Source organism: Podarcis muralis, chromosome 2 (assembly GCF_964188315.1).
Source record: "Podarcis muralis chromosome 2, rPodMur119.hap1.1, whole genome shotgun sequence".
NCBI classification, from domain to species: Eukaryota; Metazoa; Chordata; class Lepidosauria; order Squamata; family Lacertidae; genus Podarcis; species Podarcis muralis.
In genome coordinates this window covers 121,984,291-121,997,466 of record NC_135656.1, presented here as the reverse complement: position 1 = coordinate 121,997,466, position 13,176 = coordinate 121,984,291, and the positions used below count along the sequence as shown (strand labels likewise).

Genomic DNA, 13,176 nt, shown 5'->3' with positions numbered 1-13,176 from the left:
CCCAGCAGCTGCATGTGGAGGAGCGGAGACGTGAACCCGGTTCCCCAGATTACGAGACTACCGCTCTTAACCACAACACCACATTGGCTCTCAAATAAATGTATAGATGTATATGTAAACTAAATATGTATATGTAACATATATGCTGCATACAGGGTCTGACATTTTCTTCCTTTTGTGCAGAAGGAAGTGGATTTGGCACAAGGCTGCACAACTGGAATATCCAGTGGGAAGCTGTATATATTTCAAATTATTTCACTTTGTTTTTGTGACCACTTGTTGTAAATATTCCTCTCCTTATTTCTGCCTCTGAGCAAAACATAGAGATTCCCTTCCCTGATAGATGATGTCAGGAATGAGACAGCTCTCAGTGAAGATCAGCCACAGGTTGCAGAAAGCAGCCAGGAGCAGAGAAGCTTAGGGGTTAATCAGGCAGACCATCAGCTCGCTTCATCTCCTCCAGCCCTAGGAATGCAGGTTGCCAAGGGGACGACTGATAGCGCGAGAGAGGGGGAACAGAGCCAACACTCTTCGAAAGAGTGAACAGGCGGGAAAATAGACAGGGAAAGAGGAAGTCGGAGCTGAGCCAATTAGTTCCTGCAATCGCTGTATGGGAGGTCTGTTAGACAGGAAGATAAACAAAGGACACAAACAGCGCCGGTTCAGTATATTCTGTAGAAAAAGAAAGCAGAGTTCAGGAAGGGTCATCATAATTAATGACAGTGGTACGTTACAGCCACCAGAGTTATCTGTTGTTGTTTTTTTGCAATAAATCCTCTTTCTAATTATCGCGTTATCAAGGTGAGAACCTGGACTCCTGATATATAGGGAAGTTCCACAAGACGTTTTGCAATTCACCATTTTAAACCTTAAACTTGACACAAATGCCCAGTGTATTGCTTCCAACCGTTTATTGTAGGTCCGCAAAATAAGCTGCTCCTAAAGGAAATTGAAGACGAATTCTGAAAACTTAGAGATGTTCTATCTTCCATGTTCTTGAGTGGGAAGATGGCCTGAGCTAAAAGGGGCTGCGCTCCTCTGGGTGGACGAGGTCCACAGCTTTGGAGTCCAGCAACATTGTCACTGGAAGCTCAGATTTCATTGCTCACGTTAGTGCTTAAAACCCTTAAACAACTTGGGCCCCCAATATCTTGATAGGTCATCTTTATCCCTACAGATACTCCTGAGTTTTATGATTGCTGTCATTTGGAGAAGTGGGTGAAATGGCACAAAGTCCTTGGTCCATGTCTTGAGCAGCCCTCCCTCCACATCTGGATGATGGTTAGAGTTAGCTGGATGCCTGGAGCTTGACTCATCTGCCCTCCCTTTCTCTAGGGAATGTGTGCATGTGCAGTGACGGGTATAAAGCTCACGCCAGAGGAAGAGTGTGGTCAAAAGATTTATTAGCATATAGAAGGTCTTCTCTATGTTGGCCTCCAGTGCTGCGCTTCTGGGCTGCATCTTCATGCCCAAATGCTACATTATTTTACTCAGGCATGGTCTGAATACAAAGGAGCATCTGACGACACAAAGTAAAGATGCCATCTGATCCTTTGTACATTCTTTTCCATTGTAGGGATCTGTGAACAGAAAGGCAATAACAAAATCCAGCCACTTGCTGGTCTAAAATGAAATCTTCAAATGTCAAAAAACTTTGTCAGGAGAGGATATGAGGTAATGGGGAGAGATACAGTACTCTGAAATAAAATATTCGACTGGCACAGGAGGCTTTAAGTCCCCCCCCCCCATATGCATAACAAAAGTCCATCAGGCAGCAGAGGTTCATCATATCAGGCCCCAAAATGTCCTGAAAAAATAGCTTGATGCTGGCTTATCTGGTGAACATAGAATCATAGAATTATGGAAGTGTAAAGTTTGAAGAGGGATCCCAAGGGGCATGTAGTTCAACCCTCTGCAATGCAGGAATCTCAACCAAGCATTCATGACAGATGGTCATCCAAACTCTGAGTAAAAACCTCCAAGGAAGGAAAGTCCACAACCTCCCAAGGGGGATTATTCAAACAGTTCTTGTCAGAAACTTTTTCCTGAACTTTAGTTAGAGTCTCCTTTCTTTTAACTTGAAGCCATTGGTCCTACCCTCTAGAGCAAAGAGAAATCAGATTGTGATATTTTCTTCCAGCTCTGCAGCTGCTGCCCAAGCTCCACAGTGATTCCAGAGATGTATATTCCCTGCATAATTATCATAATCATAGTGATTTATTCCTTGGCAAAACTCAAGCAATGTACCCACTTTTGACACAAAGAACAGACATTGCAGAAATGAGAGCTTGAAATGCCTGCTGCATATTTAAAGACCTCTTGTGCCATGGAGGGCTTTGACTTATCTTCCAGGCAGGCAGGGATTCTGCCAGTGTGAAAGCTTCGTATCCTCCCTTTCCTCACCTTTTCTCTGGGGCTTCGGTCTTGTTGGAGACTTTGGGCTTCATCTAGTTAGTTTCTTGCTAAGTTGAGAGCAGTGAAAACAGATGTAATGACAGGAGGCAGACCCAGAGTGAGGCTCTTATTGATGCTGTTGTTGTTGTTGCTGCTGCTGCTGCTTCCCTGTGCAGCTTCTAGGTTGCGGAAAGCAAAATGCCCATTGAACTTGAGAAGGGACAATCCAGATGCAATGAATTATTACGAGCCAGGAGACCACCTCATAAGCGGGGTCATATCTACATTACGAATTCTGCATATTGGACACCATTTCCTTGCCACCCCTTTTATTTACAGTAGAAGGTACGCTGCATTTCCCCATGCAATTTCTGCACAGCAGACAAAACTGTGATTGATGGGTAGGCATATATACATAGCATATTCTTTAATACGGTTGTGCTTAGCTGTGACTGCCCAAGCCTCTAATGCTTACATGCCAGGGACAAGTCCTGCTTTCTAGAGTTTGCCCATTGAAGACACAAAATGTATGTGCATTACTTCCCTCCTTACTTTTTTCCACTGGAAAAAAGAAACAAATTGATGGTGAATCAAGAAGATCCAGAGATCATCTGCATCCCAACTTCTTAACTTGGGACATGTAAAGATGGCCTGATCTGCACTCCTCTGACAGGAGCAGGACTATAACTATTAAATGGTCACAATCTATCTATCAAGTTAACATACAATCACGTTGAATTGAGTCTAGAAATCAACTGGCAGCCAGTACAGTTCACCTGCCCTGGGACCTTAGGGTGAAACGTAGCTACTAAATAGGATAACAACAGCAATAACAATTAGAAGCAGGAATTATATGACTGGTAAAGATTTCTATTTTACATCTCCTCTTCCTTTTTTAAAAAATAAAGAAACAAACTAGTGCCCTGTCCTTTTACAAACTTTTTCTCAATATATTTGTGGGTGGTATTCACTCCTTGCTTCCAGCACTCAAGTGCTCAAATATGCTTCTATCTCTCCTTAACTGGCAAGCAGCCGTTCAGCTTCCAACAAACTCACATATGGCTGATTATGTGATGTGGATGTTCTGTTTTGCTTCATTCTCGTGGCTGCAATTTCTTATAGGGTTAAGAAAGCAGGGACTTGACAGTATTCACTGAACGGAGACTGACATTAGGCTTCATGCTTTGTTGCAGGGCATCAGATATGGTACCATACTGGTATCGCCTGTCCTTCATGATCGCCATCCATGAGATTAATCAGGACCCTGGGATCTTACCCAACATCACCCTGGGCTATGACATCTATGAGAATTTTTTCAATGCAAGAATGACCTATGACGCCACGCTAGATCTGCTCTCTCCTGGGAGGGCCAATGTCCCAAACTACCACTGTGGAAGAGAGAAGAAGCCCTTGGTTTTCATTGAAGGGGTCAACTCTGACACCTCACTCCAGATTTCAAGTATGCTGGGAACCTACAAAATCCCCCAGGTATGAACACACTAGCATGGGCAACATACAGAGAACAGCAACCTCCCTTAACAGGAAACAAACTATGAAACTCACTCCCAGAGGAGGCAGTGAAGCTTCTAAGAGAGGATTAAACCAATTCATGAAGGCAAGGGCTATTAATGGCTGCTAGGCATAATGACAGTGATCTACGTCCCTAGTTGGAGGCACCAATGCTTCTGGGTGCTGAGTTGCTGGGAGTCACATGAGGGCAGAGTGCATTTGTGCTCATGCTGTGCTTGCTGGTTTCCTACAATCACCTGGCTGGCCACTGTGTGAACAAGATGCTGGGCTAGATGAGCCGTTGGCCTGATCCAGGAGCCTCTTCTTATGTTGAAGGATTTGTCCTGCTGGCTGAAGAAGGGTTTCACAAAGAGAGTCACCATCAGAGCAGTCTAAGGGGTGAACACTGGCTCATGGGAGTTGGAGGTGAATATCATCTGGAGGGCATCGCTTTGGGAACCCCTGGCCTATATGGTAAATGAATGTTTCCTCTCAAAGAGCAAACAGCTTTGTGAAATGGGTGGGAATTTTAAAACTGTAAAACAGTATAGGAAAAATGGGACAGATTCCCGCACCACTAGTCACTGGTTGAGTACTACCCTAAAACTTGTTAATCCCAGAACATCCCCAACAGAAGCCATCTCTCTTAAAACAAATTCTGCTGTTTTTCATTACTTGTTCTTATGAATGTGGGTTGTTGCTGTTCTAACTGTGCAACTTTAAAAGGACAGCAGATAAGATCTAGGGTCTAAATCTAGCAATGTTCTAGCAAACGAGTGTGTGGTTATGCATGAATTATTGTCCAAGTCCCGTTTCCTCAAAAAGCTGAGCTTCCTGGGTAGGTCTAGGGCCTTTTCGTTTCCATATTGTGCCTTTGCTGATGCTGTTGTGTACACCATAAATGTAAAGCACTCAATACAAGAATCCTGGCAACTGTAGTTTACCCTTCAAAGAGCTATAATTCCCAACAAACTACAGCTGTCATGATTCTTTGTGGGAGACCAAGAGCCTTTGACATGCTCTAAATGTGTTGGGTGCGTGTAATATTTTTTAAAGTAACGGGGCCTTTTTGGATTATTTTATTTAAGGTGTCTGTTGTTGCTTCACTTTTCTGTGCAATGCTTACAGATATTTTAAATATATTATGCAGTATAAAAATTAAATAACCAATCCATCAAAACCCACTGCAATGCAGGAATCACAGCTGAGCACATCCTTATATTGGCAGGTGTGTGAAATAGCGCCGTACAGACAGGGGCGGAGGGTGCAACTCTGAGGGAAGGATCCTCCACACGCGGCTGCGATGGCGGAGGCTTGTGACACCACTCTCGTGGGTGGGGATGCGACTCCCCCCCCCCACGGGGTGTCTTCTTGTAATCTCCCCTCAATGATGGCCCCCAGGGAAGGACACCCCCCGCCCGCTTCCTCCACCACTACACTCAATGACAACATAATGTGGAAGACATATTAAATTGATGCCTATAATGAATGAATTGATTTATTTCGTTCACTGACCAGAGTGTATTGTTGCCCAAAGGTGTCCTACATCTCCTTTCCAGAGAAGCACTGGAAAATATGGCTCTCCCTGACCACAATTTCCAGTTGACCAAGAAAACCCTCTATATCTTCCTTTTCTTCCTAGGTCAGTTACGCTTCTGTTCATCATGCCCTTGACAAAACACCATCTCCTTTGCTCTACCCAATGACCCCAAATGAAGAACCCCCAGGCTCAGGGATTGTCAGGCTACTCCTGCATTTCAGGTGGACTTGGATTGGGCTCATAGCTCCTGACTCTGACGATGGAGAAAGGTTTCTGAGCACCCTGGCACCTGCGCTTGCTGAGGGCGGTGTCTGTGTTGTATTCTCACAAACCTTTTCACGATGCAATATCTTTACACCACAATGGTTCACAAAGCTCCAGCAGAAGATTTCACTTTCCATGGACAGGCGAATCAACGTGTTTCTTTCCTATGGGGAATCAGTGTCCCTCATTGAAGCTGCAATTTTACTTCGCACAGTGGGTGAAACCCTGAAACCAATTACTGGGAAAGTTTGGATCACAATAGCTTTCTCATATGTCACCTCCAACATATGTCCAGAATTATTTGAGAACAAACACATTCATGGATATTTATCTTTGTTTATCCAGACCAAAAAAAGAGCAAAACACGATGGCAATGTGCCAGTTACTATCCCCCATAAGAATTTCCATCCATGTTGGCCTGAAGGCTATCATTGCTTATATTCAAAGCATGTCTTGTCTGTGAAAGGCCAGAGGCGATGCAGAGTGAAGGAGACCCTTTTGGGGTTCTCTCAAGATGTCCTTGAAAGGAGCCTGTTTCAGGACACCTACAGCATTTACAACACGGTCCGAGCTGTGGCCCATGCCTTAAATGCTGCGTACTCCTCTAGACCCAAGAGGGTGGTGATGATGGGTCAGAACAGGTTGGAAGATGAAAAAGTCCAAGCATCACAGGTATTCATTTTTATTCTCTAATGATCTGGATAGATATTGTTCCATTTTAAATGAAAATCGATTTAATGACGGATTCATAGATCCATTTCCTTTAATTAACAGAAATTTGCCAAGCATTAAAAAAGAGGAGATAAATAAGGTTATAAAATACTGTAGGTCAAAATGTTTGATACAGAATTGATAGGCCCTTCAATAGTTACCTTGATCTGCAGGGCTATGGACTGCTAGCAACAATCATGTCACCCTTTCAAAGAGAAGACTAAAGATTCCTCAAAAAGAAATGACATTCATATTAAATCTCCATTCATATACATTCCTAGGTATGCCGCCATGATTATTTCCATCATAATCATCATATCTCACTTTCCTAATATCAAAGACAAGCAAAGCATTCCAAAGTTATAGCAAGATAGAATTCTACTGCATGTAATAAGTTTCTTCACAAATCCATTACAAGGTGAAGAGGCTCCCTGGTCAAGGAGATGGTGGAGACTGTTCCACTGTTGAAAAGCTCTTAGGGCCAGAAAGTTCTTAGTAATGCAAGTCAGATCAGTCCACTCATGTGCAATCAAATCATGAAACAGCATGTTTTTAACATGGACTGATCTGACATTCAGCAGTAGCAGCACCAGACCAGAGGGCTCAGTAGATCTGCAACTAGTAACCCCTGGTGGTGTGAGAGGGCTGGAACAAGGAAGAGAGACCAAACACCTAGGCCTCCACCCCTGATGGTGGCCAGCCCCCTCCCCACTCTAGCCCTGCTTTCCCCTGCCTATCACCACGAGAATAGGGGCAGCATCTTGACCACGCCCTGCTACCTGCCCACCTAGAATCATTAAAGCATTTCCATTCACCCCGTTTACACTTGGGGGATTAGGCCACAGAAAACTAAGCTAAGGCACATTATTAGACATGCCCCACACCGTCAGAAGAAAATGTTAGATCCCCAGCTACTTTTCTCCCACTGCCTCTCACTCAAACGGGGAAGTCCACCCTGGTTGAGGGTCACAAGCCTGCCTCATGCAGTTCCAGGCCTGCAAGTCTGCAGCCTGTCGGGTAGCTGCCACAACCGCAGCCGCAGCCATAGCTTGGAGCAAGACTCAGAGAGGAGGTGCCATTCCCTCCCCAACCCCAACACAGAGGCTCTAGGACGGAACCTTTTTTCTTGGTCTGCTCAGCTGATGGAAGAGCCCATTCTGAAAGACCTCAAGTATATTGGGGAAATGATATACCAATGGTAATTAACTCCAGTAAAATTGGCAAAAATTTATAAATCAAAATCAAATACCTGTTGGAGATGCAAGAAAGAAATAGGAACAATGTTTCACATGTGGTGGGAATGCCGACCTATTCAACAATTTTGGAATGAAATATATGAAGAAATCAAAAAGATGTTTAAAATATCTTTTAGTAAAAAACGGGAGGCATTCCTTTTAGGTATAATTAAAAAGATATTTCCGGCAATCCAAGGAAAGTATTCCTTTATGCAGCAACAGCTCCCAGGATGGTCATAGCACAAAACTGGAAAGGGGGGTGGAATCCCATCAATAAAAGAATAGCAAATTAAACATTGTGCTTATATGAATTTGGCAAGATTCACAGCATTCCTAAGGGGACAATGGGACCAAAAATTAGCAAAGGAATGGGATTGTGTTAAAGAAGATATGAAAAAACATTGTTCTGGAGTAAGTATATCGGTATGTAACGAATGAAGCTTTGCAGGGTTAAAAGCGGTGCGAAAGGTGTAAAGATAGGGGTAATTTACATTAGACACAACAATTCAGAAAGATTAAAATGTTTGAGGTCTCAAAACAGAGGAAGGAAGTCAATATGAGTATATGTATGTAAAGCTTAGTATGATGGCAGGGGATTTTTTGGGTAGGTGTGATTTTTCCCCTTTTTGGTTTCTGTTTGTTTTGATTTGCTTTTGTTGGTTTGTTCTTTTTTTTAGGAATTTATGTTTGTAATTTTTGTTGTAACTTTGCATTGAACATAATTTTTTTAAAAAAGAAGTACTGTATTTTTCGCCCTATAGGACGCACAGTCCCATAAGGTGCACCTAGTTTTTTGGGGGGGAAATAAAAGGGAAAAAAAATATTTCCCCACCAGGCGTGGGGCTGGGGCGGGGGAAGCCCGAGCTTCCCCCGACCCCAGCCCCCAGAACAGGCAACTCTCCGCAAGCCGTGGGAGCCCGGCGCCGGGCTCCTGCGCCTTGCGGAGAGCTGCGCAAAGTCTGGGCACGCTGAGCTTAGCACGCCCAGCCTTCGGCATGCAGCCAACTCTCCGCAAGCCGTGGGAGCCCAGCGCCGGGCTCCGGCGCCTTGTGGAGAGCTGCGTGAAGCCTGGAGAGCGAGAGGGCCACTAGGTGCCTAGATAATATGTGAACCACCTGGGCTGAAACAGCCAACTTTCTTAAATGCTGTGATCTTCTCTGTCATTCCAGTTTCACCGTTTCCTGCGTGATTTTCAGTTCTACAATGCTTCTAGGGGTGGAGCATATTTAGATGAGAATGGGGACCTGACAGCTGATTTTGATGTGGTGAACATTGTGATGCTTGCCAATAAGTCCCTTCACGTAGGGAAAGTTGGGAGTATGGAGAGAGAGGGATCCACAGACGTAAAAGTCACCATTGATCAGGATGCCATCGTGTGGCCCCTTTGGTTTAATAAGGTGGGTTAAATCATTCAGGTACATTTGACTATGATCCAAAAAAGAAAACAGAGGATATTGGATTGAAAGGGGCTTTTAGTTTTGTAGGAAGAGTCGCTCCCACTTCAACTCCCATGAGCATATTTATGAAAGTAATATTTTTTGCCTCAACCTGCATCACTTCACACTTGTTTGCTTTGAATTACATTTCCCAATTTATTGCTTAATCCGTCTACAGATTGACTATTGTTTTTTAATATTTTATTGGCAGCCACCCAGTGTGGCTGGGGAAACGCAGCCAGATGGGTGGGGTATAAATAATGAATTATTATTATTATTATTATTATTATTATTATTATTATTATTAATCACTGAAGTTTGGAGAGGTTCTGTTGGAAGTCTTCACAATCTGTTTTTGTTTAAAATTCCCTGAACGATTTAGTAAATGTAAAGTTCAATCCAGTGCAATCCAGTCAAATCCAACTATGGGATGTGGCACTCATCTCTGCTTTCAGGCCAAGGGAGCTGGCATTTGTCTGTAGACAGATTTTCTGGCTCATTTGGCCAGACTGACTAAACCGCTTCTGGCGCAACAGGACACCAGAGCGTACGGAAATGCCGTTTACCTTCCCACAGCAGCAGTATCTATTTATCTACTTGAACTAGTATGCTTTCAAACTGTTAGGTGGCAGGAGCTCGGAGTATTGGCTCCAGTATTATTGCATAGATAGACATACCTGTGGGAAGGTTTTCTTTAGGAGAGTTAAAAATCCCTTAGAATCCCTCTATAGGAATACACACACAAATCTGATTCATGTAATATAAAACTATTTTACTCTCAGATTCATTCAGGTTTACAGAAGCGTACCTGAAGGCAGGTTTAGGTTACATAACAAGCAAATGAACTATACCAGAGGGAAGTTGGTCCTAAGGTGACTGCAACTCAGCAGTTATCTTTGAAAACTACCAGCAACCGGGGGGAGGGGGCGCTAGGGGCGCCTTGGAAGATGGCCGACAATACCATCTATCCGGCTCGCACGAGGTAATTAGAGGCTGATTATGGGGAGTATATCAGTCTCCCTCATCTTCCCAGGGGGTGGGAAGATGCTGTACTCGCCCGCGGTTCTCCATAAATCACCCTCGAGTTCGAAAGATGGAGGGGGTGGGGACACTGCATGGAAAGCCCTTGTGCGAGCTCTGGAACTCCCGGACGCTACTTTCAGGAGCGAAACTAGTTGCGTTGTTTAAGAGAGAGAAAAATTGGAGAAGTAAATGCACATGCTTCGAGCAAGGTCAGGAGTGTATTATCTGCTAAGTAAATCTACCACTGAGAAGATTGAGCGATGGGACGGAATGAACAAAGGATTACATCAAGGAACCACAGCCATGACAGTATGTTGAACGGAGCGGAAAGGAGGGGGGAAACTTTCTTCTTTTTCAATATGATTTACCTAACAACCCCCCCCCCCTTGAAGAATTGTCACAATGTCTGATAGCAAGTGAGATTGAAAAACAAACTGTGTGGAAACAAAAAAATGTTAATAAAAGGTGTTACTCTGTGAAAGATCTGGAAAGAAGGGAGGCTTTCTTGTTGCATAGTTATAAAAGCGATCCACCATTAAGAGGCAGACCCAGTTGCAAGACTTTCAGTTTTAGGGGGGGTGAGCCACTGTTCTGCTCTTAGATTTGGATCGTAAATCTGAAAGGGCAATAACCCTTCTGGAAAGACTGATATAAGGTGCAAAGGGTCTGTGAAAATTAAAGAGCAGACGCCGAGACTGTATTTCATCGGAACTGGCTAAAATGGCGACTGCCGCTTGAACAGGACTCTTGGAATCTTGGATCTATGTGAGATGAATTACGGGAGAGCATTACAAAGTTCACACAGGAATATAAACAAGGCTGTTTCTTTCAACTCACTTGTGGAGACAACTCGGAGGTTATTAAGAAGAAAAAGGATAATGACAAGGAGATGAGAAGATAGGAATGTGAACACCAAAGTAGCAGAAATACAAAGATGATTGGACTCCTACCGAACTCAAAGCATGGGTACCCCTCACAAAAATTTTAAATTTGGTTTAATATCTGGACTTTGTGATATGTATTGATATAATTTGGAATAATTAATATGATAGGATATGATTGGTTTGGTAAATGGAAACTTAATAAAAATTATTTGCAAAACTACCAGCAACCGACAAACTGGTTGTCACAGCAACCGGTTAGAAACTGGAGGCCGTTAGTCCTCTGTCGGAATGTTGCACTTGACTGCACTTTTACATCCCACAATACCAGTAACTCCTGACCATCTTTCTTTATGGGCAGACTGTCCCTCAATCCAGATGTGCTGAGAGCTGTCATATTGGGGATGTCAAGGTCATCCGGGAAGGAGAGCCACTTTGCTGCTTTGATTGTGCTCCCTGTGTAAAAGGGACCATCTCCACTGTGGAAGGCAAGTGAGAGAAGGAATAGGGCAACTTTTGTAATCTTGCCCAAAACAGTATCATTTTATTTCTCCCCAGCCCCAATAAAACCTTTACCCAAGGTTGGGATATCTGCTTTGCATGCAACAGATTGCCGATTCAAGTCATAGTATCTCCCGCTGGGGCTGGGAATGTCCCTTGGTTGAGACCCTGGGTACTGAAGTCACTCATCTTCCTTTCAGATGCAGACCACTGCACCAAATGTCCGGAAGATCAGCACTCAAACAAGGACCGAGATCAATGTGTTCCCAAGATTATCACATTCCTGTCCTATGAAGACTATTTGGGGATTCTCTTGTCTTCCTTTACCTTGTTATGCGCCTTAATCACATGCTTGGTGTTAGGAATTTTCATTAAATACTCAGAAACTCCCATAGTCAAAGCCAACAACAGGGACCTTTCCTACATCCTCCTTGTATCCATCTTGCTCTCCTTTTTGTCCTCCTTGCTCTTCATTGGCCAGCCAAGAAAAGCCACCTGTCTTCTCCAACAAATTGCATTTGTCCTCATCTTCTCAGTTGCTGTCTCTTCTTTGTTGGCCAAAACCATTACCGTTGTGCTGGCTTTCCTGGCCACAAAGCCAGGGAACAGGGTGAAGAAATGGCTGGGGAAGACTCTGGCCAATGCTGTTGTCCTTTCCTGTTCCAGTGTCCAAGTTCTCATCTGCACCACCTGGCTGAGTACCTCTCCTCCATTCCCAGACTCTGACATGCACTCCCAACCTGCAGAGATTATCCTGCAATGCAATGAAGGGTCTGTTGCCATGTTTTATGGTGCCCTTGGCTACATGGGCTTCCTGGCTGCCATCTGCTTCACGGTGGCTTTCCTAGCCAGGAAACTGCCTGGAGCCTTCAATGAAGCCAAGCTGATCACCTTCAGCATGCTGGTCTTCTGCAGTGTTTGGGTGTCCTTTGTTCCCACCTACCTGAGCACCAAGGGGAAATACATGGTAGCCGTGCAGGTCTTCTCTATGTTGGCCTCCAGTGCTGGGCTTCTGGGCTGCATCTTCCTCCCCAAGTGCTACATTATTGTACTGAGGCCTGATCTGAACACAAAGGAGCACCTGACAACAAAAACAAAAGATGGAATTTGATTCTTAATGCGCTCTTCCCACCAAGGGAATCTGCGTGCAGCACAATACTTATGAAAAGCAGCTATTTCCCTTTCAGGTGTTTATTATGAGCTGCTCTTGTAACTATTTTTTAATCTATCCAAAACCTAACATGTCATTTCCAAAGTGAATGCGCAGTCATCCCAGGACTATCAGAGGCCCTTTTGATTTAATGTCTCACTAAATAGGAACCCCTTTTCAGAACTTGATTTTTTAAAAAAACATCTTAATATGCCCGGGTGATCTTTATATCTATGTCACCCTGACCACTGTTGCATGATCTTTTCCCCCACAAATAAATTTGTATATGTATGAATGAATGAATGAATGAATAAATTTATTACGGTCATAGACCAGAAGAAAAAACAACAACAACAAAAAAAACAAACATAAAAGGCAACAGTAGTTTACGAGGGAATGATGGTGTCAATTAAAAGTTGTAAAATTATACATAAAAACAATACACATATGCACCCACACCCACACACACACACATATATACTCATATATGCACTACAGTATATGTATAGACTTAAAAAAAAGGGGGGGCTTG

The 13,176-nt window shown here is 43.6% G+C and overlaps 2 protein-coding genes across 2 annotated transcripts in view; one reads left to right on the top strand and one right to left on the bottom strand.

The window, feature by feature from the left end:
• Positions 1–13,176, bottom strand: part of LOC114592563 (uncharacterized) — a 400,972-nt gene that overhangs the window by 152,508 nt on the left and 235,288 nt on the right.
• On the top strand, positions 3,598–12,605 carry LOC144327072 (vomeronasal type-2 receptor 26-like). Its single transcript, XM_077925287.1, has 3 exons — positions 3,598–3,882; positions 11,355–11,481; positions 11,695–12,605. The coding sequence occupies exons 1-3, from the start codon at positions 3,598–3,600 to the stop codon at positions 12,603–12,605; spliced, it is 1,323 nt and encodes a 440-aa protein (XP_077781413.1).

Excerpts from the sequence above, each read along its gene's own strand:
- LOC144327072 (XM_077925287.1), top strand. The coding sequence starts at position 3,598 with ATGGTACCATACTGGTATCGCCTGTCCTTCATGATCGCCATCCATGAG. Across the intron at positions 3,883-11,354 it reads GAACCTACAAAATCCCCCAG|ACTGTCCCTCAATCCAGATG; the intron begins GTATGAACACAC and ends CTTTATGGGCAG. Across the intron at positions 11,482-11,694 it reads GACCATCTCCACTGTGGAAG|ATGCAGACCACTGCACCAAA; the intron begins GCAAGTGAGAGA and ends TCTTCCTTTCAG.